General features: G+C 39.8%; 1 protein-coding gene across 1 annotated transcript in view; it reads left to right on the forward strand.

The window, feature by feature from the left end:
* The window catches only part of ADAM19 (ADAM metallopeptidase domain 19), an 84,576-nt gene that overhangs the window by 46,439 nt on the left and 10,973 nt on the right, over window positions 1-27,164 (forward strand). The window contains exons 7-20 of the mRNA XM_070739005.1: window positions 1,640-1,705; window positions 4,953-5,024; window positions 6,169-6,335; window positions 6,620-6,704; window positions 8,453-8,592; window positions 10,817-10,994; window positions 11,788-11,877; window positions 15,241-15,436; window positions 16,678-16,786; window positions 18,989-19,193; window positions 19,898-19,975; window positions 21,265-21,373; window positions 21,696-21,840; window positions 23,438-23,519. Coding sequence (XP_070595106.1) covers window positions 1,640-1,705; window positions 4,953-5,024; window positions 6,169-6,335; window positions 6,620-6,704; window positions 8,453-8,592; window positions 10,817-10,994; window positions 11,788-11,877; window positions 15,241-15,436; window positions 16,678-16,786; window positions 18,989-19,193; window positions 19,898-19,975; window positions 21,265-21,373; window positions 21,696-21,840; window positions 23,438-23,519 — 1,722 coding nt within the window. The remainder of the gene's footprint in view (window positions 1-1,639; window positions 1,706-4,952; window positions 5,025-6,168; window positions 6,336-6,619; window positions 6,705-8,452; window positions 8,593-10,816; window positions 10,995-11,787; window positions 11,878-15,240; window positions 15,437-16,677; window positions 16,787-18,988; window positions 19,194-19,897; window positions 19,976-21,264; window positions 21,374-21,695; window positions 21,841-23,437; window positions 23,520-27,164) is intronic.

Genomic DNA, 27,164 nt, shown 5'->3' on the forward strand with positions numbered 1-27,164 from the left:
GACCACAAACCGGTAACACCTCTGAGAAAGTCACTGAATCTGTTATTTTACCCAGCTCCACACTTAGACATTGAAAATCTCTTTTTACTACATTGACATTTCTCTGGGACAAATCATTTGTGCCAAGATGCACCACCACATCAATGTTATTACCTTTACTCCCGGCCTTGACAATGTTTGTAATCCGCCTCCTGTCCCTGCTGGCAGTGGCCCCTGGGAGACACCTCAGCACCTTCACCACGTCCTTACTCTGTCCCAAATCAACACCTCTAACAGTCGAATCACCCACAAGAAAATGTGTCCTCTTTTTATTTCTACTAACTGCACCTTCTCTGTGATCTGAAGTGCAAATTAAAATGGCTTTTTCCTGCTTTTAATCCTTCCCTTTGTCTCTTACAGCCAGTTATATCTGCCCCTTCTCCTTGAATACAAAAATGCAAAATGCAAAAAGTAAAAAAGCACTACCTTCCTCTCCTTCTCTGTGATCTGAAGTGCAAATTAAAATGCCTTTTTCCTGCTTTTAATCCTTCCCTTTGTCTCTTACAGCCAGTTATATCTGCCCCTTCTCCTTGAATACAAAAATGCAAAATGCAAAAAGTAAAAAAGCACTAACTTCCTCTCCTTCTCTGTGATCTGAAGTGCCTAAACTGTAGGTTAGAAAACCTCAATGGTCCCTTCCAACTCCGTTGTTCTGTTCTGTTCTATTTATATAATATAAATACAGTGTTCCCTCGATTTTCGCGGGGATGCGTTCCGAGACTGCCCGCGAAAGTCGAATTTCCGCGAAGTAGAGATGCGGAAATAAATACACTATTTTTGGCTATGAACAGTATCACAAGCCTTCCCTTAACAGTTTAAACCCCTAAATTGCAATTTCCCATTCCCTTAGCAACCATTTAGATTATTACTCACCAGGGTTATTTATTAAAGTTTATTAAAAAAATATTTATTAAAGGCGGACAAAAGTTTGGCAATGACATATATGACGTCATCGGGCGGGAAAAGCCATGGTATAGGGAAAAAAACCACAAAGTATTTTTTAATTAATATTTTTGAAAAACCGTGGTATAGACTTTTCGCGAAGTTTGAACCCGCGAAAATCGAGGGAACACTGTATGTAACGTATTTATTTAGGAAGATATATTTTTAAATAAAGAAAACGCCCAAAGGTTTTTCTAAACGAGAATTCAGTCAGTTCATAGAGCTAGAAATATTTTCTAGTGTTTATACTTGGGTTTCTAAATAAATCATAATTTCAAATTTGTGGTAAAGTAATATGTATGAGCTATATATTTATAAGAGAATAGTCCAATGAGTATTTTGGCCTGAGGCATAATGTCTTGATAAGAAAATAAGAATGGAAGTAATTTGCAATTATATATCTGTGTATGTGTGGCAGATGACTGAGAATAGAACTTAAATGAAGAGTAGACATGGGAATCGTCTATGTAAGAACAGTTCCTAAATATATAGCTTAAATGTAGTTTGCGTAAGATACACCACTGATACTTATTATGAACAGTTGCTCATCTAATGTATGACTGATCTTTATTTCTCTTAAATAAACAAATGTACAGATGTTAATTGTTTGACCAAAATAAACCCCAAGCATGTATTTTTGTGTGTGTTTCTGCCATAGGTGAAGAGGGATGATCAACAATCAATGAAATATGTGGAGCTTCTATTAGTAGCTGATTATGCAGAAGTAAGAAATCATCTATTATGTCTGATTAGTGGTGAACTCAGGGCAGATAAGAGGCTAACTACACATATCATGGACAAATCAGTGATCCAAAGTCCCAGTTATGTTACCTTAGAAGTGGCTATCTGGAAATCCTAGTATCAGTTTTGTGAGAAATAATTTTGATTGCACACCGTCCAGCCAAAGGTTAAGAGCCAGTTTTGACATGGGCCCGGTCAGTCTCTAGAACTTCACTACAATAATATGATTGTTTCTGAGTAGCTTCCCTTTAATTGTGGGTCCCTAATGTACTGAGGAGATCTGAGGATGAAACAGCTAAAAAGAAACCCAGAATGCTGATGTCACAAAACATGGAAAAATACAATTAACTCAGATACAACTCAGGTTCATGTCAATAAGAATGGTGCAACATATTTATTATGTGTGCAAAATTTTATCCATGGCATTTAAGATGACCTGAATCCTGTTTAATCTGGGTCCTAGTAGGCCACTGTGGCTAATTTGCAAAACATTTATAGACAAAATCCTCAGAGTCAGGTGACACCGATACATTGAGTTAATGGACATGATATCTTATAATGTAATCTGGGATTTCTTGGAGCTTGTAGACTACGCAGTAGTAGCAGGTTTCTCTGCAAATAAACTCTTTCATCTGCACTTTGGACCAAATGTTTTCGTTGCTTTAGGTAACTAGTGGTGGTGGTGGTCGAGGTAAATGGATTTAAGTGGTGGCAAGTGCTTCTTTCACAGCAGCTCTTACCTATGTTTAGTTATTGAGTTAGTTCCTCATCTTCCACCAGTGGCCTTCTAGATATCTCTTAATCCATTAAAGCTCTCTTCATTCTTTCACATACCACAGAGAACACCAAGATCCCCCAGATCAGGAGACACCACTTAGGCACAATCTTGTCTAAACTTCACTCACCTTCCTATTCCAGATTGCGACAAGGGACTTGGCGGGACTATACAGTTGATCTTACTCCCTCTAAAACCCATTAGGGTCAATTAGTCATTGGGTAGACCAATCTAATAGGTTCTCCATCCCCCATGAAAGTGTGTGACTCAGGAGAACATCATAGCTACCGAAATGTGATCTGACAACGACAAAGGGATCAAAGAAAGGATTATTAAACTAGATCAGAAAGGCACCACTCCTTCAAGAAAACCAAATTGGGTGTGTGACTACTATTCCTAGCTGTGTCCTGGATGACTGGACAGACCCAGTAGATAGAGATGTAAAAATATTATGTGTGAACATGTCTGGAATCCATTTCTAATCAATTACTGGAACTAACTAGAATAATTCCCAATAGGACATTAGATCATTCATGAATTTTTAATTTTAATTTCTTTTCCTCCTTTTCAGTTCTTTTCAAAGACACAACTTCATATCTCTGGGGTAATTTGATTGTCTCACCAGCTATTTACTTGACTATTTTTTTCCTTTTAATATAAAGAAATATATATTCCCAGTCATGGTGACATCTATATTCACAGTCACAGCACATATCCATACATTGTACACCTGAGTTTTCAATTATGTGACTCTGAATTTGCCAAATCTAAGGTGCATAATAATGTATCCAATAATTTTTTATTCAATTATCTCAGAGTGAATAAACCATCTTGTCTTACTCATGAATTATAGCTAAAATTGTGCGGATTCTGCTGAGTTATGGCTATAATATATTCTTAATGAAATGAACAAAAGAGTCGTTTCCTTTTTCTTTCCCTCTATGGAGAAGGGGTGTGTGTGTGTGTGGTGAGAGAGAGGACAAACAATAAAAGAGATTCTTGATATTCCAAATATTTCTTTTTTGTATTTATTATATAAATTAATGCACTTAATTAAATTATGTTTCCTTAAGCAGAAACAGGCAAGCTCTTCATAGTTGGCTCCCAAAAAATGAATAAATAGATATCTTACATCATTCTTTATTAAATAAAAGATTTATAAAGCCCACTGAAACCCAGGGGATAGGGGGACTGAGAAGGGAGATCCAGCTTTCCAGGTGTCCTTTCACTTAACTCTCATTATCTCCGTTCATCATGTCCAACATAGCAAATTATATAAATGTATATTCATACATTCAGGTAGATTGAGTTGCCATAAGGCTAAATGAAAGTAATGCAATCAACTTTTCCCCATAGGAAAAAAGGATTAAAAATACTGTTTTCTAAAATACAAGCTTTTGTTCCCAAAGATCCAAATGCTTCTGAAGTCTGTGTTTAAGATAATGCCTCAATTGTTATAGATAAAAAATGGAACCTCCCTTGATTTCTCTGCTGACTTTGGAAGTTGGGATACCATTCATATGTTATTGTTTAGCACTTAGTAATAACAATGGCATTTAGGCTTATATAAGCTTCATAGTGCTTTACAGCTCTCTCTAAGTGATTTATACAGTCACTAAAATGCCTCCAACAATCTGGGCTCCCATTTTACCAATCTTGGAGAAGAATGGAAAATTGAGTCAATTTTGAGTTGGTCAGAATCGAACTCCTGGCAGTGGGCAGAGTTATCCTGCAAAACTGCATTCTAACCACTGCACCACCAGAGCTCTTAGGTGAAGTTGATTGGTTTCTTGCTGTGCATCCCTATTACATTCAATCTTGTTGCCCATTAATACGACATAGAGATTGTAGCCCCTGGTGGGCTATGCTTCAAAAGAGATAAACCAATTCTAAGTTTCTGATATGCTAATGAAGTAACGGCAGTAAGCATCTTCAAGGCTTCGAGCGATTCTACTCAAAGTCCTGCCACCCAGCTATCCCCAGTTTAAACATTTCAGCCTAAATTTACCCTGTCTATTCTGGGTTGCTGCTACCTACATTTGGTTTCGCAGGCTGTATTTTTTGCAAATGTAATGGAAAGATTATTTCAAACTTCATACACCCAAAACCATGAAGACAGAGAAGGACAGCACACATTGAATAAACATGTGGATATTTTACGTAATTTATTTGGAGTCAAACGTGCTAGAAGAACAGAAGCTAGGGAAAAACTTCATTGCTAATGATATTCTTAACTCAAACTTTGACTTATAATATCCATGGGATAAACTTGAGACTTGGATTTCAAATCCTGGCAACTAGGCAGTAACAAGACCTGTACATCAGTGTATTATCTACAGCTAAATTGCTTGTATGGCACCTTATTCAATGTACTGTATATTGTAACATAGTTTAACTGATTATTTTGCTGTTCAGCAGTACTGATTATAGTTAAATTTCTTTTTTTCTATTTCAGTTTCAGAAAAATAAATATGATCTTCAAGCAACCAAGAATAAATTAGTGGAAGCTGCCAATTACGTAGATAAAGTAAGCCCAGATATATGTTTTACAGGAAAACCTGTTACCTTTTAAAATAACAAATCAGGAAAAGCTGAATATTTAACTGTCTATTCTATGTGACTTCCCAAATTTTCTAAAAAAGAGAAACTGAAACTAACAGAAGAAGGAAAGTTGGAGTAAAGATAAGGTTGTGAGAGAGTTGCCTTTTAATTTAATTATTCTATTACTAAAAAATATAGCTACAGAACAATGAATATTTATCTTCCAAAAGTATATACAGTATTCTTTTTATGTGAAATTGAAAATTAAAGAGGAAAAAAGAAATAGGATAAAAGAAACATGCAACTAAAGCAGTAGTGGTATTCAACCAGTTCTATTCAGGTGAAATAATAGAGCTGACTGCAGGTGGTCCCGCCCACCTTCCCGGATGTAAGCACATTGCGTTTTGGATGCTGTGCGCCTGCACAGAAAACTGGGACACGCCTATTCCATATTCCTCTTGCTGCCTCCCTGCCTGCTTGCTGCTCTTGCACTGCACAATGGGAGAGACAGCATCTCCTCCTCCTCCTCCTCCTGGAACCCATTATGAGCATCGCCTGCAGCTAGGCGGGCCCGGTGTCTTGGCACGGAGAAACGTCACAAGTCTCCCCCAGTGGCCGAGGTGTGCACAGCACCAACAAGGGCCAGAAAAAGAGGCAAGTAGAGTGGCGCTTCGCTCCCACTCTGGAATACAGAGTCAACCTCCATCCGCCACAGTCACTCTTTACTTCTCAGGGCAGGCAAGAAGTGAGGGGGAGGGGTCACCCAGTGATGGAATCATCTGTTAGAGAGCCATAGGAGAGGGCCCAAAGAGCAGCATATGGCTCTAGAGCCTCACATTGCTGACCTCCGATCTGTACCATCGGTATCAAGCTCACATTGTCATAGTGGCGTCACTTTACTTTTGCTTAACTGGGCATGGCTGTAGCCAGCACGTGACGCATCCGGCCTGCAGGCCAGGAATTTGACATCCCTGGTCTATATGGAAATGTACTTCTCAGGGAGAAGAAATAAGAAAGAATCTGTCCCAAAACCTTCTTAGTAAGGTAGCTCATTTTAGAACTGTTTCATGGAGACACAGCCTGTTGATTAACTAAAACTCTTCTACTTTTCCTCCCTCCTCAACTGTTAGTTCTACAGGTCATTCAACATACGGATTGCTCTGGTTGGTCTTGAAATCTGGAATGACTACAATAAGTGTGACATCTCTGAGAACCCACATTCAACGCTTTGGTCATTTCTTGGTTGGCGGCGCAGATTACTAATCAATAAAAAGCATGACAATGCCCAGTTGATTACGTAAGTTGTTGATTTTAAAACAGTATTTTCTACTGATTTAACTGGAAGAAGGGTGAGGCTTTCTCATCATTTTCTCTTACGTTACTCCCTGTGAGATCATCTATCGTACTTTGTATGGTATGCAAAGTTAGATCTGATCCAGTTCCTCGCTGTTGTCTCAGGAGAGTGTAGTGCAAACAGTCATGTTAGGCTACATAAAATGGTCTTCTTTTGAAATGAAACTGCATGCTTAGATAGACAAATTTTATTCACAATTTTGTTCTCTCTTTTGTAACATGGTACAGTGGGATGTCCTTCCATGGTACTACTATTGGCTTGGCCCCTCTGATGGCCATGTGTTCAGCTTATCAGTCTGGAGGAGTAAATATGGTAAGTTACACTCAATAAATAAATTCTTGATTGTTTGTTCAAAACAGTTTGAAATAAATAGGAACAAGCCCAAAAGGATGAGATGTTAAGATGTGATCTTAAGGCTGTTTTTCCCCCTCCAGCAGAGGGGTGGAATTTCAGGTTCCAGTTCCTTTAATGGACATTAGAATAGTTTGCTTTGAAAACCCAGATTGTTTACTCTTTGGGAAGGGAGGGAAAATTAAACTTTTTCAGAAGGGTTGGGGGAGAAAAGTAATGTTTTGCTGATACTGTAGGTTTGTCCACAAAGGGGATCCACAAAGGGAATCAAAATAACCAAAGGGGCGTTGTATGTGTTTCTGCCATTTTCTGCCCAAATTGCTTTGTACAGGCTGCAACTTCAATCAAATAACACATGCTCACTCAATAAAACTTGCTTTGGAGTAGATTTGGAACACTCAGAAGCAGACGTACTGCTTTCTGGTACATAGCTAACCCAAGGAACATGATACTAAATTACCACAAAACAAATTATGGCCACTAATTTGAATGGCTTTAAAAAAGGATGAAATAAATTAGTGGAATTTGAATCCTTCGGTTGATAACTCTTCATGTTCTCAAGATATATACATCTGAATATTAATTTCTGGGAGGACAAACATTGCTTCTCTCATGTGGTCACTATAACAAGCCAATTATTTAGTAGAATGATCCAGCAAGGAGACCCTTAATGTTTTTAAAGAATGTATTCCTTTAAAAATGTACATTTGCTTATTACAGGTAGTCTTCGACTTATAGCCGTTCATTTAATGACTGAAAAAAGATTTATGATCAATTTTCACGATTACAAACATTTACAGCATCCAATCAATTACATGATCATACTTTTGAGTACATTGGCAACTGACATGTATTTAAAATGAACTAGTTTATGCTATGATTAGTGATGGGTGAACCAAACCCGCACAATTTGGGTTCATACTGAATTTTGCGGTGTTCGGTATGCCGAACACGAACACAATTTTTTTTTGAAACTTCGGGCAAAGTTCGGGGTCGCGTTCGGCATTCGGAGCTTTGACGTCACCGGCAGATTGCTAAGGATGCCAAGGTGATCACTTCCTGGATTCCATGGAATCCAGGAAGTGATCACTTTGGCATCCTTAGCAACCTGCCGGTGATGTCAAGGCTCTGCACTCGGAATCTCAATGTTTATTTTTACGTGAAAGGACACTGCAGCGGTGCTGCAAGCAAGGGGCGGTCCTTTCACGTAAAAATAAACATGTTTATTTTTACGTGAAAGGACCGCCCTTTGCTTGCAGCGTCGCTGTGGCATCCTTTTTCGTAAAAATAAAAATGTTTATTTTTACGTGAAGACCTCCCTTTGAAGGAGCTGGGGAATCCCTCCCACGAAGAGATTCCGGGGGTGGAGCCTTGACATCACCGGCAGGTTGCTAAGGACGCCAAGGTGATCACTTCCTGGATTCCATGGAATACAGGAAGTGATCACCTTGGCATCCTTAGCAACCTGCCAGTATACGTGACGTCAAAGCTCTGCCCACTGAATCTCTTGGTGGGATTCCCCATTCGGTTTCGGTTTGGGTTCAGCCAAATTTTGTAAAGTTTGTCTGAACTTGCCAAACCCGAACACTGTTGGGTTTGCCCATCACTAGCTATAATCTTAATGCACTCCCCTTGGACGAATGAGCCAGGAGGGGGAAATAGACCATAGAACTGTAATATTAAGTAATCTTAATTCTGTGCTTGGACAGGATCACTCTGAAAATGCCATTGGAGTTGCTGCCACTATGGCCCACGAGATGGGCCACAACTTTGGCATGAGTCATGATTCAGCTGGCTGCTGCTCTGCCAGTCCCAGAGATGGAGGATGTATTATGGCTGCTGCAACAGGGTAAGTGGGTTTTGCGCTTGTACAAAAAATTTGCAGTAATAGCAATAGCAGTAGCATTTAGACTTCCAGTATATATCACCTCACAGTGCTTGACAGCCCTCTCTAAGTGGTTTACAGAGTTCAGCATCTTGGCCCCCAACAATCTGGGTCCTCATTTTACCCAGCTCAGAAGGATGGAAGGTTGAGTCAATCTTGAACCTGGTGAGATTTGAACTGCCAAATTGCAGGTAGCCGGCAGGCATCTGAGTAGCCTGCAGTACTGCATTTTAAGCACTATGCCACCACGTCTCTGACATGAAACCTTTCACTTCAATTAAGGCCTTCTCAAGAAAAGTGGCTTTATCTGAATTAGGTTTTTTGGCCATGACAAATACTATCAGTATGTAACCCATTCAGGGCATCCATAGGCAAGACCAAAATAGGCAAGATGGACAAGTGTATCAAAAGGTGAGAAAGATCCCTTTCTTATGTTCTCATGTTCAAAACATCACAAGTGCTTAATATTGTATTTAAATAATAGTATAATTCAATATTACAGTGTTCCCTCGCTTTTTGCGGGGGATGCGTTCCGAGACCGCCCGCAAAAGTCAAATTTCCGCAAAGTAGAGATGTGGAAGTAAATACACTATTTTTGGCTATGAACGGTATCACAAGCCTTCCCTTAACACTTTAAACCCCTAAATTGCAATTTTCCATTCCCTTAGCAACCATTCAGATTATTATTCACCATGTTTATTTATTAACGTTTATTAAAAAAATATTTATTAAAGGCAAACAAAAGTTTGGTGATGACATTTGATGTCATCGGGTGGGAAAAACTGTGGTATAGGGAAAAAACCTGCAAAGTATTTTTTTTTAATTAATATTTTTGAAAAACCGTGGTCTAGACTTTCCGCGAAGTTTGAACCCGGGAAAATCGAGGGAACACTGTATACAGTAATTTCACCTTTTTTCATTGGCTCAATAGAACTTATTACTAAAAGTAACTTTAATTTTAATGTTTTCAGCTGTTCTGTATATAAATAATTAAGCCAAACACCATTAACATTTAGAGAGTAATCGATTCAAAACCAAATTCCTTCTTTGACCCAAAGATGTTTGCACTGCTTCTTTTCACTTTTATAGGCACTTGGTCCAAATGTATGTCTGGTTCTTCAGGAACCAAACTCTTCAATTACTCTTCCAAAGGCAATTGTTTCCAACTAGGAAAACAATCACAGCAGCTTGCAAGTTAGAATTTGTCATTTGAGGTTATAGCCCTGTCGGGGACATAACTGTCATTCAGCCAACATCAACCTTCCAGCCAAGTAGACCAGTTTCTTCCCCTCTTTCCTTCCTTCCCCTCAAATAGTAGTCCTACTTTTGGTGAACTAAGTCAAGTGAGTCACCAAGGTTACAATAATATTTATTAAAAGAACAAGTAGAGCTTACAGCCTGGGGACTATTGTTAGATTTTTTTCCTGCAAGATCAACATAAAAATGAAGTAGTTTTGACTTTGAGATTTGAGGATGAGTTTAATTTGAACTACAGAAATCTGGTGGCTTGTCAAATAGAACTAGTCCTCTATTTAAAACCACAATTGAGCCCAACATTTCTGTTGCTAAGCAGGGCAGTTGTTAAGTGAATTTTGCCCTATTTTATGATTTTTCTTTACACAGTTGTTAAATGAATCACTGCAGTTGTTAAGTTAATAACATGTTTTTTATGTGAACATGAGCCAGCTGCCAAGTGTCCAAATTTTGATCATATGATGTTGGGGATACTGCAATGATAGTCATAAGTCATTTTTTTCGGTGCCATTGTAACTTTGAATGGTCACGAAATTAATTGTTGTAAATTGAGGGCTACCTGTATACAGCTATGATTTATTTACAGTTAATAAGCTTCTATGTTTTAGATTAAAGTTAAACTAAGAATATATTTTTTTAAAAAAATAGTTGTCAGTACTTTAAAGTTTTACTTAAACTTGGAGGTTGTTGTATTATATAATTATCTCTATATTTTAAAAAAGTCAAAATCATTTTCATATGTGTTATTTTATTTATTTTTGTCACTTTTTAACTTTTCCATTCTCTTTCCCTTTTTTCCTTTTCACATTTATGTTAGTGCGTATTTTATTGGGTGGTTTTTTAAAAAAGTAAAGTCCAATGGTGGAACTTTTCATAGGTAATAATGCTTGAATAATAACACTCAGTTCAAGATTGCTCTTTGGGTATCTTATAGGGCACCCTTCCCCAGAGTCTTCAACGAATGCAATAGGAAAGAGCTGGAACGCTATCTGCAATCTGGTGGTGGAATGTGTCTTTACAATATGCCAGATACAAGGACTTTATATGGAGGACAGAGGTGTGGCAATGGGTATCTGGAAGAAGGGGAACAATGTGATTGTGGAGAAGTGGAGGTAATTCCTTTTTGTTGGTTTTGTAGATTTTTTTTCAGACTCAACTGGGAATTAGTATTTATGTATTTCTTAAGTTCCTTTAAGTTTAAGTTTAAGTTTAATCAGATTTGTATGCCGCCCCTCTCCGCAGACTCGGGGCGGCTCACAGCAATAGCAATACAATGTAAGACAAATCCAATATTTAAATTAATTTAAAAAACACCACAAATTAAAACCAATCATACACACTAGCGTACCATGCATAAATTTTATAAGCCTATTATTGTCTCCATCAAATATTTTTCTTGGTTTGAAAGCCTCTGTTTATTCCAGTAATGTGGCTTAGTGTACCTCTCCAGAATCATTTCCTTTTACCCGCACCTCCTATTCCCTTTTTTGGTACTTGAGAAGAACATCAATCTTCTTCTTTCTAGAGCTTAGAATCTACTAATGCAATCCAAAAGCATTAGAAATTAAGTATTCAGATAATACAGCAGTGAGGCTATACTGATACTGTTATCCAAGAAATTTAGGTGCAGATTCCATCATTTGAGAAACTTGGACCTGATATTTTGGTGTTTTGATCTCATTTTATTTGAGAATGGAAGCATTTGAGTCCCAGATGTGACATATTTAAGAAACAACTTTGAAGCTTCTTGGAGATTGTTATGCTTGGCATGAAAAGTAAAAGCATATCTAGCTACAATCTTACAAGCCACCCAGAAGGACAGCCAAATGCTTTCCAATGTTTTTAGATACAGAACATCTGTTCTGTAAGATGTAGCATGTATAATTTCTGTTATTTCTTCTGTAGGAATGTCATAATCCTTGTTGCAATGCTACTAATTGCACTCTGAAGCAGGGAGCTGAGTGTGCTCATGGAACTTGCTGTCACAAATGCAAGGTGGGATCACCTTCCTTTTACCTGTGCCTTTCAATTCCTGTTCAGTTTCTCAATTTTAATATGCATAATAAAGACTTGAATTTTCATTTGAATCAGCACTCTTGATTTGGAAAGATTGTAGCCTCAGGACACACATCCTCTTCTGAATCACTGCAACAGGAAGAATAGCAAGGTTAGGGTTACTTGATTGCTTCATCTACTTGTGAGTAATTAAGTGCCAGAGAGAACTGGGTTGGTGGCACAATACCAAATAGGATCCCCATGGGTGTGGGGAAAGGAGTAGAGATGGTAGGGGAAGGCCTTAAAGAATCCCGGCTTCAAGTGGCCAGCTATCATAAACACCTATCAAGCAATGTGTATTAATGTGCCTCTCTCTCTTTTGTGTGTGTGTGTGTGTATGCTCATCCGCGCACACACACCATTGTCATAACTTAAGGATATGTATTAAAATGTTTGGATTTAAGTATTCAGAATTGCAGAAGTTGCAATTAGGAAATAATTTTAGTTACAAATATGAATCACACCCTTTCTGCATTTATTCTCAGGAAACTCAGTCATTTAAAACAAAGTGTTTAACTGTGCAAATCCAAGGGCCTTGGATTTTGCTATTATATGGTCAATTTTACTTGTTACCAGAAGTTTTATGGCAGTGTGCAAAAGTTTATATAATCAATTTGATTTAGCAATTAAGGCCATACTCTAGAAACTAGGAGATTATGAATTGTAGTCTTGTCCTAGTTGTGAAATCTACCTGGGTTGATTAAGAGAGAGAGTCAGTCATTCCCTCCTAGTCCTGGAGGAAGGTAAGGACGAATAACTTTTGAAAAATGCTACCAAAACCAAATTCATGGCATGCCAAATTTCCGAATTGATACTAGGCATCAAGACTGACTTGGAGACATCAGACAAAGCAGAGAAGCCTAAGCAAACCTGAAGTTTCTTTATTTGTTTTATTCAATTTATACGGTTGCCCATCTCAACTACATGACTCTCAGTAGCTCACAACATTAAGAACAATATATAAACACAAAAACAAAATAAAATGTGTATATGTTGTTTGCTTTTTAAAATATGATAGGGTTTTATGTGCTTTTTAATATTAGATTTGTTTTCGCTGGAATATTGTTTTTATTATTGTTGTGAACCGCCCCAAGTCTTCGGAGAGGGGCAGCATACAAATCTAATAAATAATAATAATAATAATAATAATAATAATAATAATAAAACAACAACAACACATAGCCGCTTGAGAACCATAAAAAGCCCTTAGTATAGGCAGGAAACAGGTGCTGTCATATGCTCAGGACCCTAAACCTAAACACAGAACCAGGTGTTCAAAGTCCTATAGAAGTCCGGCAGGATTGGGCCAGCCTAATCTCTGGAGGGATCATGTTCCAGAGGGCTGCCGCCATTCTTCTTTAGGGCCCCACCAACTGACATTCCTTGGCTGACAGTCCCCACTGCATGCCTCTCCTGCTGGATAGATAGCGGCAACCAAGTTCTGATTTTCTCACTTTTATATCTTTGGGAAGCTGCCCAAAGCAGCTGTTTTGGCTAAAATTAGTCCCACCCCGAGATTAGAACTACAAATGCGAAGCTTGTCTTTCAAAAGTGGTGGTTGATCTAGCTGAGCCTGAAATTAAGTCTTCAGCTTGCTTGCATTACTTTTTTTTTATATGTGGTATCTGGCAAAACAAAATCTTCATTTAAAGTTTTATCTGACTGTGCTTCTTACTGATCGTTGTCTGTGATATTTTACTGAATTTGAGAAATCTGAATTTTCTCTGCAGATTGAGCTTCATTTTTGGATAGGGTGGAGTAGATAAATATACAGACAAAAGATTCCTGTGTATCACTTTACATTATAGCTTTCTTAGGAAATGTACTTAAAATAGTCTTGGTATGCTGGGTTTTTCCCATATGTCTCCTGGAGGCCCTGCTTTTATAAATGCATCCCTTGGGTTTGCTTAAAATTGCTGCTCAAGTTGGCCCTACATTTGTGGCAAAGCCACTCAATAAGTAACATTTGGATTTTTGCACACTATTAGCATCTGATATTTTGGGTTGTTTGTGGTGGCATTCAAAAACTTAGTCCCTTACATGGTGAACTGCTATATACAACTTCTCTGGATACACATCACAGAGCAAAAGTACCTTCCAGGCAAATTCAAAACTCCAGAATCACACTTTGGAAGCATGATCTGCCTGAAAATAAACAGGTAGCCTAGTGCTAGCCAAATGTTCCATGTTAAAATGGTCATTTAAAATTTATATAATATATACCAGATATTCTATTTGCTCTGTGTCCATTAAGCACTTGCTAAAAGTTATCAGTTCATCCTGCCTGGAACTTGTAAGCAATAAATATGATATACTTTTTTTTAAAAAATCACCAGAATATGCTGGGAATTGAACTTGGAATATTTTCCATCCCAAAGGTGCTTCAAGGAGCAACTGGACTGTCTTGTTTTTCTTTGACGACATTTCACTTCTCATCCCAGCAGCTTCTTCAGCTCAGACTGGAGGGTGGGGAATGGAAAGATTTATATTCCTTGCATACTTTTACAGATTCGTTGAGGCTACTAGGAGGTTTAATATTTTCTATTCCAACTCTGGTCTCACTCTCTGTTTTGGGTTCTCCTATGGAGCAAAGGTATCTGTGATTTGTAATGAAGCAAGAAGACTAGGTTAGAATATGGTTCAAGACTGCTTTTGTTTGAAAAGATTTTTGACCAAAAAACATTATTTATGTAGAGTTGAGACAACAAAAATGTAATTTGGGGGCAATCATGAGAAGTTTGTTCTCTTTAGTGATGCTTCAGAAATTAGATTGTATGCAAATGATATTTGCTATACAGAATGAAGAAAACTGAAAGTCAGTTCAGATTGTCTTTGTCAGTATATAAGGTTCATGAATTGAGATAGACATGGTAACAGGTCAGCCAATGGGGACTCTTGGGTGTCCCACATGGGTCAGAGCCTGGGAGTGGCTTAGGTTCACTGAACTCTCTATATATGAGGGCTTGTGTGATAATACAGCCTCTGTATTATATTGCTTCGGTATATTACATTATTTCTGTGATTATTGATTCTGTACTTCTGGATTCTGCTTTTGCTATATATTATGAAGTATATTTACTTCATAATATATATAAAGAAGTTTCTTATATATAATTGAATCCTATTGAAGTTCATTTACTCTATGTGCTGGTCAGATGTGCCGCAAACTCTGACAGTCTTCAGAGTAAATCTATGATATATACATCTTTAAGCACCTGGTTCACTGCTTAGCCACCTTAACTGAAATGCCAAGTATTCCACACCACCGTGAAATAAATGTCTAATTATTTTCCCTTCCTTTAGTTGGTTTCACCTGGAACTCTTTGCCGAGAACAGGAGAGAACGTGCGACTTACCGGAATACTGTTCAGGCAAATCACCATTTTGCCCTGCAAACTTCTATCAGATGGATGGTACCCCATGCGAGGATGGCAGGGCGTATTGCTACAATGGAATGTGTCTGACCTACGAGCAACAATGTTTGCAGCTTTGGGGATATGGTAAGGAGGACCAATCTCTATGAAAGACAGAGGGACCTTGCATTCACAGCTGTAAGGAAAAGGAAGGAGAAGATTTTTAATTCTTATTTTTAGTTTATTTATAATTACATGAAGAAAGAAGAATAGAGAGAGGGAAAATGCAGGTGTTCATCCACAGATGCTATTGTGATCAGTAAAGGCCAGGCAGCTACTTTTATAATTCTAAGCCTTGCTTTGCTGAATTATAGTTTTGGATAACATGTCGATTGAGTTCATATCATTCTACCCCAATCCTAACATGATTCTTAAAGTGCAATGGTTGAGTTCACACAACACACTAAACCAGAATACCATAGTGTGACTTAATCAACTCAAGTCTGGGTGTTTTTTTAAATTATTTTTATTTTTTAAGTTTGAAAATTGATTCAAGGGATAAAAAGCTTTTAAAAAATGCTATGTGTGATATTTCTTAATACTTTTAATACAAATAGTCATAGATATAGATATGTGAGGATGGAAATTCGTTCCCCGAGCTTATGGGTTGGTTACCGAATGTTTCATTACCAGGCTAGCTAAAATCTTCAGTGGAATTTAGGTGATGCCAGTGTTCTTCTGCTTATAAGGGCTTCATGGAGTCAGTGGGTCCTGTGATGGGGAGGCATATAAGCCTCCTTCCTTTTCATTATCAGCAAAAATTCAGGTAGTCCTCAACTTACAACCATAATTGAGTTTTGCCTAATTTAATTACCTTTCTTGCTATAGTTGTTAAGCATATCGCTGCAGTTGTTAAGTTAGTAATACAGTTCTTAAGTGAATCTGGCTTCCCCATTGACTTTGCTTGTCAGAAGCTCACAAAAAGTAATCACATGACTCCAAGACATTGCAGCCGTCATAAATGTGAGTCGGCTGCCAAGCATCTGAATTCTGATCACCTGACCATGGGATGCTACAACATTCATAAATGTGAAAAACGGTCATAAGTCACTTTTTTTCAATGCCGTTATAACTTTGAATGTTCACTAAATGAACTGTTGTAAATTTAGGACTACCTGTAATCATGTCTGGTAAACCCCATGAGGATCAAATGAAGTATACTTTACAGAGTGGACTAGGGCAGTTTTGCCTGTTCTAGTGAAGCAACTATTTTGTTGTTACTGATGAGTTCTCACCCAATGTTATCCATCTGTGTGATACAGTTGGTAAGTTACCCTACCACAAACATCCTCACAAACACCATATTTTGTGAATCTTTTTCCGTACAGGAGCAAGGCCAGCCCCTGACCTTTGCTTTGAGAAAGTTAATGCTGCTGGAGATTCCTATGGGAACTGTGGAAAGGATATCAGTGGGAACTACAGGAAGTGCGACACAAGGTAGAAAGACACAAGGCCAACTGTTATCATGATGAGATGAGATAACTCGGTATCCTCACAAGTTAAAATATGAGAAGAATGAATACAGTCTATGTTTGATTTTTGATTGATTTGATTTTATTGGATTTGTATGCCGCCCCTCTCCATAGACTCAGGGCGGCTAACAACAGTAGTAAACAGCATATGACAATTCAATATAAACAGTTAAAAACCCCTATTGTAAAACCAAACATACATACAGACATACCATGCATAAAATTGTTAAGGCCTAGGGGGAAAGAGTATCTCAATTCCCCCATGCCTGGCGGCAGAGGTGGGTTTTAAGAAGCTTACGAAAGTCAAGGAGGGTGGGAGCGATTCTAATCTCTGGGGGGAGTTGGTTCCAGAGGGTCGGGGCCACCACAGAGAAGACTCTTCCCCTGGGTCCCGCCAAGCGACATTGTTTAGTTGATGGGACCCGGAGAAGACCCACTCTATGGGACCTAACTCGTCACTGGGATTTGTGCAGCAGAAGGCCGACCCTGAGATAGTCTGGTCCGGTGCCATGAAGGGCTTTATAGGTCATAACCAACACTTTGAATTGTGACCGGAAACTTATCGGCAACCAATGCAGACTGCGGAGTGTTGGTGTAACATGGGCATATTTGGGAAAGCCCATGATTGCTCTCGCAGCTGCATTCTGCACGACCTGAAGTTTCCGAACACTTTTTAAAGGTAGCCCCATGTTGCATGTTGCAAATAGCTTCCGATTAATTGGCCATTTTGTTGGACAAAATTGTCATTTTTGCTTTACTTATATTAAAACCTTTCAAAGCAAGTTCATGCCATGACTTTTCTGGTTGTGAGATTATTTTTCATGACCTCATAACTGTGAACATTTTCCTGATATAGTAATACCTCATGATACGAACTTAATTGGTGCAAGGAGGAGGTTTGTAAGACGAAAGGTTCGTAAGACGAAACATTGTTTCCCATAGGAAACAATGTAAAGTCAATTAATCCGTGCAACCAAAAATCCCCCCGCAAAAAACCGGCTTTCCGGCTGTTTTAAAAGGTGACAGCCGGCCTGGGGGGCTTGCCAGCACCCCCCTGAACCCGGGTTCTGGGTTCAGGGGGTGCTGGCAAGCCCCCCAGGCTGGCTGCGACCTTTTAAAACACCCGCGCCGCTTCGCAGCTGTCTCCCGAAGCCGAACTCTAAAGCCGAACTTCCGCGTTTGGCTTCGGGAGACAGCTGCGAAGCGGCGCGGGTGTTTTAAAAGGCCGCAGCCGGCCTGGGGGGCTTCCCAGCAACCTCCCGAACTGAACCCGGGGTTCAGCAAAATTTTGCCTCTTCTTACGAACTTTGTTCGAGTTACGAACCGGCGTTCAGGAGGCTTCTGGGAAGCCCCGCCGCCCGGCTGTCACCTTTTAAAACAGCCGCGCGGCTTCCCAGCAGTCTCCGAACGCCGGTTCGTAACTCGAAAAAAGTTCATAAGAAGAGGCAAAATTTTTCTGAACCCCGGGTTCGTATCACGAGTTGTTCGTAAGACGAGGGGTTCGTATCTTGAGGTACCACTGTATTCCTTATTGTGTACATAAACAATATGTCAATTAAACAACAAGAAAGGACTTGTGGGTTGAGTGAATGTATCTTCTGAAGTACTTTTTCCAATCCAGATAGGAGCTCCTTACTTCTTCCAGCAGATTTGTCTAAAAAACCTTAAAGCTTTTCAACAATTCCAGACTGTTTTCATAACTAACCCCCTTTAAAAGGGAAACCAAAAAAGGAAAGCCATCAATAGTCTGGCCCCAACATGAATCAGAACTACGACTATAAGCATGCTCATTTTCTTTCAATTCCATAATCCTTAGATACACACGGCAAACAACTGTTTTATTAATGAAAAGCAAAAGTAAAATTGATCTCAGAAAAGTAATGGAAAGTCACTGTAAATGTCTGAATACATGTACATAAAACTCTACATGACACTGGGTTTATTCTGTTATTCGTAGAGTAATTTTGAGGTCAGTGAACATGAAATAGGATACTCAGCATCTAAGAAATTTGCTTTTCAGTTCATAATACGGAATGTGATTCACTAGGTCCCTCAAGACTCTTCCTTTTATTGGAAGTGAATAATGTTCGGAAAGCCCTTGTGTTGGGTGTGTGTGAAGCTCATATCTTAGCCAGAATACTCAGACTCACATAATTTTTCTTTCCAGAAATGCTAAATGTGGCAAGATACAGTGCCAAAGTTCTGCTTCCAAGCCTCTGGAGTCCAATGCTGTTGCAATTGATACAACTATCAAATTAAATGGAAGAGAAATTCATTGTCGTGGTACCCACGTCTATCGAAATGAAGAAGATGAAGGAGATATATTAGACCCAGGACTTGTGATGACAGGAACCAAATGCGGTGACAGTCATGTAAGCACCGGATGCCTGTTGTACCATACTCCTTTCCTTTAAAAATACATGTTTGCTTTTTCCCAGAATTAATTTCACACAATTTGTTTTAGATGTTTAATCCAACTTTGAAAAAAAAAGAGAAAATATGGAATCTTCAGAATCAACAATAAGGATGCTCAGGGTGTAGCCTCCCTCTCTTGGAGCAGGCTGCTCTTTGGCTAAGATCAATGTTGTCACTGCCATTATAAGTCTTGAATCTGGATGTATTGACACTCTATACGACATGTTGAATGGGGCACTACGGATTTATGGAGTTTGGGGGGGTCTTAACCCTTCATCCCCCATAAACTATTGCTCCTTCTTCCCATATATTAACTTGTATTAGTTGGACCATACTGGCCTTAAGCAGATGCTGAGAGCAATGGCCTTGCCTATGAGATAATTGCAAGAGTTAGCTTCTCAAAGTTAATGCAGTGGTTTTACACCCAAAGCCTGCCTTGTATCCAAGCCACTTAATAGCATTATTCCTGTAGTGCAGCATTTTTATTATTAAAAATTAAAATAGACACATTCTCTAAGATTTTAACACTGCATTGTTTTTAAAATTATGTTGGCAAATGATTTTGGTTTCATGTACCTCTTACAGTGCCTTTGGGGGCTTAAAACCACATTTTAAAAACCATTACTCTGGTATAATTCTGAATATTTGGTTTCTCCTACAGGTATGCTTTGAGGGCCACTGTCAGAATACCTCCTTTTTTGATAGAGGACATTGTGGAAAAAAGTGTAATGGCCATGGAGTAAGTATCTTGGCCTTGTAGTCAGATACCATGTGACTGTATTTATTCCTTGCTTCTTGGCCACCTCTTATTCTTTTTTTTGGGTTTCAGAAAACTAATAAGCAATCTAGGTAGCATCCATGGAGAAAGATGCCCTATCAAAGATATGTGTGGTTGCAGAAGGACTTCCAGTTCAAGTATATTTGAAGAGCTAGTTTGGTATGGTGGTTAGGATGTTAGCCTAGCAACCAGGAGACCATGAATTCTACTCCATCTTAGGTCAGTTGGGTGATCTTGGGCTACTTGGTCTCTTAGCCCAACCCATTTGGGCTGGGGAAAATACAAGAGAATATATTACAAACTTATGTATGTCCACTGCTTTGTGTTATTCATAAAATAATACAGGGGGGTTAAACATCCAATAAATAAATAAATTCTTCCTCTGGAACAGGGATCAAATATATCAGTTTAATTTATTCATTGATCAAAATATATTTTATAGAACAGAAAAATACACATGTGTCCTCCTAGCACTCCATCTGTGCCCTGCTAGCCCCTTGAAATTGACAGCAAAATGCCCATTTTTAAGTAAGCAAAACAGAATGGGAATTGACGAGAACAATAAAATAACAAATAAAAGTGAAATTTCAATGGCTATAAATGCTTTTGTACTTTTCATGGAACAAAATGCAAAATGTTTTGTATTTATTATCTATTTTTCTTCTAATATTTTTATAGCAAAAATGGGATTGCTCACTAAACAATTCCAAAGTGGTGACTAAGAGGTGGTTGAATAGTGAGATATAATGCAAAATGTTAGACTAGGTGCCCATCATGCAAGATTAAATTGACGCTTCTCTCACAGTTTTAATCAAATCTTAGAGTTCTCTTCAGAACATAAAGATAGACTATGAAGTATTAACTGAACTTAAATATCAAATGTTGGAAGAGGAGGCTTTCCTTAAGCTGTGGTTTTACATTTGAGAAGAAGTTATGGCCATTTGTTATGAAGAGAGGTTAAAAATAGTGGGAAGTCATCTCTAGTCCTCTTCAGGAATGCACATATAACCCAAAGTGAATTTTGAAAGATGCAAATATATCCTTTGTGGCTTAAGTGTTAAAAATGAAAAGAATGTTCAAACACTGCATTTCTTAGGGGGGTGGGGAATGATGGATATAACCATGGATTGTTGGGGTGACTTTTAGATGCACTGAGCTCTAACAAAATCCAAGGCAAGTTGCAAAGGCTTCTTGTGCAATTGGATTGATCTGAGTAGGGTGTTTACACTGATGGTGTTCTCTCAATACAGATTTGCAACAACAATCACAACTGCCATTGTTTCAGTGGATGGGCACCTCCATTTTGTGATAAACCTGGAAAGGGAGGAAGCCTGGACAGTGGCCCCATGCTTGAAAAAAGTGGGTTTAATTTTTATTGTTATTTGATCATTGACATGTGGACACAGCTTGTGGGGCAGGGATTTTGGCTGAGCAGGGGAGGCACAGGACCACAGTGTATTGAGTGGTCCATGCCAATGTAACTGAGAGGAAGATGGAGTTTGGCAGGTGAAGTTTTTGTCTCTCTCATATTCAGCATTGGGACACATGATACAGATATACCCTTCACTATTACCTATTTAAATGCTGGCATCTTACAGTGGGTGGGTGGTGGTTGTTTTGTGGTGGTTGCATTTTAGTACAAGTAGTGGATTTGAATAATTTTGACTTTTTTCTGGTCCAGATCCTATTCCAATCATCATAGCTGTCCTGGTTTCCATCATGTTTTTGGCTCTAATTGTAATAGCATTTTGCTGTTACAAATGGAGAGCCAAACTTGTGCCAATTAAGAAGACTATCTTTGCTCCCAAGAAAACCCAACAGTCCAGGTGAATGGATGAATGAATTAATTAATTAATGAGTGGGTGGGTGGGTGGTTTCTGGAAAAGCCATATTCAAGGCTTTTAGGCAAATCTCACTCTGTAGACTCCTGCCCTAATTTGATTTACAAACAGAGTGGCTGAGTACATATAAGTGGTGAATTACATGTAAGAGTCTTAGCATATACTATCAGAATTATAATTTTAAATATATACAGGACACAATTCCATTTATATTTTAGATAATTATTCAGACCTGTCAGCACTTACCTTATAGATCTCCTGCTAGAAATGTTATGAAAAGATTTGTTTGTTTGTTTGTTTGTTTGTTTGTTTGTTTACTTACTTACTTACTTACTTACTTACTTATTAGATTTGTATGCCGCCCCTCACCGTAGACTCTCTTGTTATATTTAACAAAAGATTTCATCCGTGGAAATATGAATTTCTATTTAACACGCAATTTCACCCATAAAATATGAAATGTTACAATTTGGCTACTAAGTATATTGGCCTTTTTTGCAATGTTAGTCAAGAGCAATGTTAGTCAAGTTGAATAAATTAAATTAAATTAAATTATGATAAAAACGTGTAGTTTTATTTGTAAGAGAAACCGTTATATAGTGGTACCTCATGATACGAACTTAATTGGTTCCAGGAGGAGGTTCGTAAGGTGAAAAGTTCGTAAGATGAAACAATGTTTCCCATAGGAATCAATGTAAAAGCAAATAATGCGTGCAAATCCTTCAGGAAAATCCCAAACTTTAGAAGGGAGGCGAACAGAGGGTAGGGAGGAGCAGCTAAAGGGGGGGGGTGGAAGAAGCAAGGCTAGGCTAAAGGGTGAGTGGGAAGGAAGGAAGGCAAGGGGGCACCCCTCCCTTTTCTTTCTTCAAAAGACACTCTTTCAGTGCCTGCAAACAAGCTGTTCTCCTAGTTATTTAAATGCAGTCTTTTCCCCCTCCAAGCCGCCCCTCCCTTTTCTTTCTTCAAAAGACACTCTTTCAGTGCCTGCAAATACGCTGTTCTCCTAGTTATTTAAATGCAGTCTTTCCCCCCTCCAAGTCGCCCCTCCCTTTACTTTCTTCAAAAGACACTCTTTCAGTGCCTGCAAACACGCTGTTCTCCTAGTTATTTAAATGCAGTCTTTCCCCCCTCCAAGTCGCCCCTCCCTTTACTTTCTTCAAAAGACACTCTTTCAGTGCCTGCAAATACGCTGTTCTCCTAGTTATTTAAATGCAGTCTTTCCCCCCTCCAAGTCGCCCCTCCCTTTACTTTCTTCAAAAGACACTCTTTCAGTGCCTGCAAACACGCTGTTCTCCTAGTTATTTAAATGCAGTCTTTTCCCCCTCCAAGCCACCCCTCCATTTTCTTTCTTCAAAAAAAAGGGGGGGGGAAAGAAACCCCTTCATCCCAGCAGCAGCGGCTTGGGTTCATAAGGTGAAAATAGTTCAGAAGAAGAGGCAAAAAAATCTTAAACACTGGGTTCGTATCTTGAAAAGTTCGTTAGAAGAGGCGTTCATAAGATGAGGTACCACTGTACAAATAAAGCAAGTACAAATGTAGAAATGATTTATAATACTCATTTCTCTCTATTATTTGGATACAGCATACCACCTCCCATTCAGAAGGAAGTAAATGGACATGCCAACCCAGCATTCAAATTGAAAACCCCACAAGGACAGAAAAAGGTACTTTGAAATGACTAATTTCTATTCAAACCTCTCTTGAGGCATGCTCTGATTCCTCAGCATTTTAAAATACACTATCAGACGAAATATCTTAGTTGTACAACTAATTTTCTTGTTATGTACTAAGAAACTTGTTCCATATGTCAGTTCACATAAACTCTGAACTAGACCATTTGGGGATCTTCAACCATTTTTTCTCTCACTGCAAATCATTATTTATATATGTATTACTTATTGGTTAATTTATATTGAACTTGAGGCAGTAGGGGAACTTTCATTTTACTCTTAGAGCAATGCCCCAGGGAAAGACTGGTCTGAAATATAAAACCTGACTCAGTGAGTCAATTGGAGGCTTCCAAGCTTACCCTCTTAGCCACTATACTATAAGACCTCTTACTTTTGTTCTACTTTAGAGTTGCAAATTGTATTTTGTTCTCTTTTGGAGTTGCAAATATTTCTAATAAGGAACATGTATAGATTATATATTAAATATACCCTCCCAAGTGCTGGAGCCCATAAAAATAAGGGCACAAGAATGAACAGAAAAATCCATATATATCCAAGTGCTGCCAATACATTTTATGGCTTAGTAAGTGTCTATGTGTGTTTATTTATTTATACACACGTACACACACACACACGCACACACACGCACACACATATACACAGTGAAGGGATACCAAAATTTTTACTACCACACTGTGGGCATGGCTTATACAGGACGCCCTGCATTTTCTTTCAACATCTTTCAGTGCAAACTGGGTGCTCTGGGGTGGAGGTTCATTTTCGCTACCCCACTGCATCCCCCCCCCAAATCTGGGCAGTAGCCCACCCCTGTATATACATATACATATACATACATGCATACATAAAAAATAAACACACATACACACTAAGCCATTAAATATATTGGCAGCACTCATTCAAGAAAGATACTTGGAAAATAGAAGTGCAGTGATTGCTGTAAACGTCTGGGGCGGAACCGATTAGGAGGTTCTGCCCCAGACGCCTGATGGACCCTGAGGGCTTTCAGAAGGCGCTTGGGGTTTTACCAGATTCGCTCGTCCACAGCTCGGCAGAGTCTCTTGCTGAGGCCTGGAACAAGGCTGCAGCGGATGCTCTTGACTGAATTGCGCCACTGCGACCTCTCTGTGGCACTAGACCCCGTAGAGCCCCATGGTTCAACGAGGAGCTCCGGGAGTTGAAACGCCAGAAGAGATGTCTAGAGAAGCGATGGAGGAAGAGTAAGTCCGAATCCGATCGGACACTTGTAAGAGCTTTTATTAAGACTTACGAAGTGGCGCTCAAGGCAGCAAGATGCGCGTACCATGCCGCCTTGATTGCATCAGCGGAATCCCGCCCAGCGGCTCTGTTTAGGGTGACCCGCTCCCTTCTAAATCAGGGGGGAGTTGGGGAACCTTTGCATGGCAGTGCTGAGGAATTTAACTCGTTTTTCGCTGATAAAGTCGCTCGGATCCGAGCGGAACTCGACTCCAATTGCATAGCAGTATCGGCTGACAATGAGTCAGTCGAGGTGACTGGGGCTAAATGTCTTTGTCCATCTGTCTGGGAGTAGTTTGACTTGGTGACACCTGATGAAGTGGACAAGGCCATTGGAGCTGTGAGTTCTGCCACCTGCTTACTGGATCCGTGTCCCTCTTGGTTGGTTTCGGCCAGTCGAGAAGTGACACGGAGCTGGGTCCAGGAGATTGTTACCACCTCCTTGGGGAGGGGGTCCTTCCCGGCTCCTTATAAGGAGGCACTTGTGCGCCCCCTCCTCAAGAAGCCTTCCCTGGACCCAGCCGTGCTTAATAACTACCGTCCAGTCTCCAACCTTCCCTTTATGGGGAAGATTGTTGAGAAGGTGGTGGCGCTCCAACTCCAGCGGTCCTTGGAAGAAGCCGATTATCTAGGGCCTCAACAGTCGGGTTTCAGGCCCGGTTACAGCACGGAAACTGCTTTGGTCGCGTTGATGGATGATCTCTGGCAGGCCCGGGACAGGGGCTTGTCCTCTGTCCTGGTGCTTTTGACCTCTTAGCGGCTTTCGATACCATCGACCATGGTATCCTTCTGCGCCGACTGGAGGGGCTAGGAGTGGGAGGCACTGTTCTCCAGTGGTTCTCCTACCTCTCTGGTCGGTTGCAGTCGGTGTTAGTGGGGGGTCAGAGGTCAACCTCTAGGTCTCTTCCTTGTGGGGTGCCTCAGGGGTCAGTCCTCTCCCCCCTGCTATTCAATATCTACATGAAACCGCTGGGTGAGATCATCCAAGGGCATGGGGTGAGGTATCATCAATATGCGGATGATACCCAGTTGTACATCTCCACCCCATGTCCAGTCAACGAAGCAGTGGAAGTGATGTGCCGGTGCCTGGAGGCTGTTGGGGACTGGATGGGTGTCAACAAACTCAAACTCAATCCAGACAAGACGGAGTGGCTGTGGGTATTGCCTCATAAGGACAATTCCATCTGTCCGTCCATTACCCTGGGGGGGGGAATTATTGACCCCCCTCAGAGAGGGTGTGCAACTTGGGCATCCTCCTCGATCCACAGCTGACATTGGAACATCATCTTTCGGCTGTGGCGAGGAGGGCGTTTGCCCAAGTTCGCCTGGTGCACCAGTTGCGGCCCTATTTGGACAGGGAGTCATTGCTCACAGTCAGTCATGCCCTTATCACCTCGAGGTTCTATTACTGCAATGCTCTCTACATGGGGCTACCTTTGAAAAGTGTTCGGAAACTCCAGATCGTGCAGAACGCGGCCATGAGAGCCATCGTGGGGCTTCCCAGATTCGCCCATGTATCTACAACACTCCGTGGCCTGCATTGGCTGCCAATCAGTTTCTGGTCACAATTCAAAGTGTTGGTCATGACCTTTAAAGCCCTACATGGCATTGGACCAGAGTACCTCCGGAACCACCTGCTACTGCACGAATCCCAGCGGCCGATAAGGTCCCATAGACTTGGCCTTCTCCGGGTCCCGTCGACTAAACAATGTCATCTGGCGGGCCCTAGGGGAAGAGCCTTCTCTGTGGCAGCCCCAGCCCTCTGGAATCAACTCCCCCTGGAGATTAGAACTGCTCCCACCCTCCTTGTCTTCCTTAACCAATTAAGACCCACCTATACCGCCAGGCATCGGGGATTTGAGACACCTTTCCCCCAGGCTTATTATAATTTATGTTTGGTATGTATGTGCTGTTTGTTTTTTAATTATGATAGGCTTTTTAGTTTTTTTTTTTAATATTAGATTTGCGCCAGCATAATATTGTTTTTATCGTTGTTGTGAGCTGCCCCGAGTCTTCGGAGAGGGGCGGCATACAAATCTAATAAATTATTATTATTATTATTATTATTATTATTATTATTATTATTATTATTATTATTATTTGACTTCCATGTGTATTTTCCAGAGTAGGGAAAAGGTAAAGATAAAATGAGTTTCACTCCTGGTGACTTAATGGGCACATTCCTCCAGGAAGTTTGGAGTTGTTCGTTTACTTCCAATTCTCCCTTATAACCATGAGATCCCCCAATTAAGCATGAACTAAGTTGTTTTGAGCCCAGACTGGGTCAGTCCGGTGCTGTCCCCTGTTGAAGCCGGAAGAAGGTTAGAAACATAGAAACATAGAAGATTGACAAAGAAAAAGACC

Source organism: Erythrolamprus reginae, chromosome 2 (genome assembly GCF_031021105.1).
Source record: "Erythrolamprus reginae isolate rEryReg1 chromosome 2, rEryReg1.hap1, whole genome shotgun sequence".
Taxonomy (NCBI): Eukaryota; Metazoa; Chordata; class Lepidosauria; order Squamata; family Dipsadidae; genus Erythrolamprus; species Erythrolamprus reginae.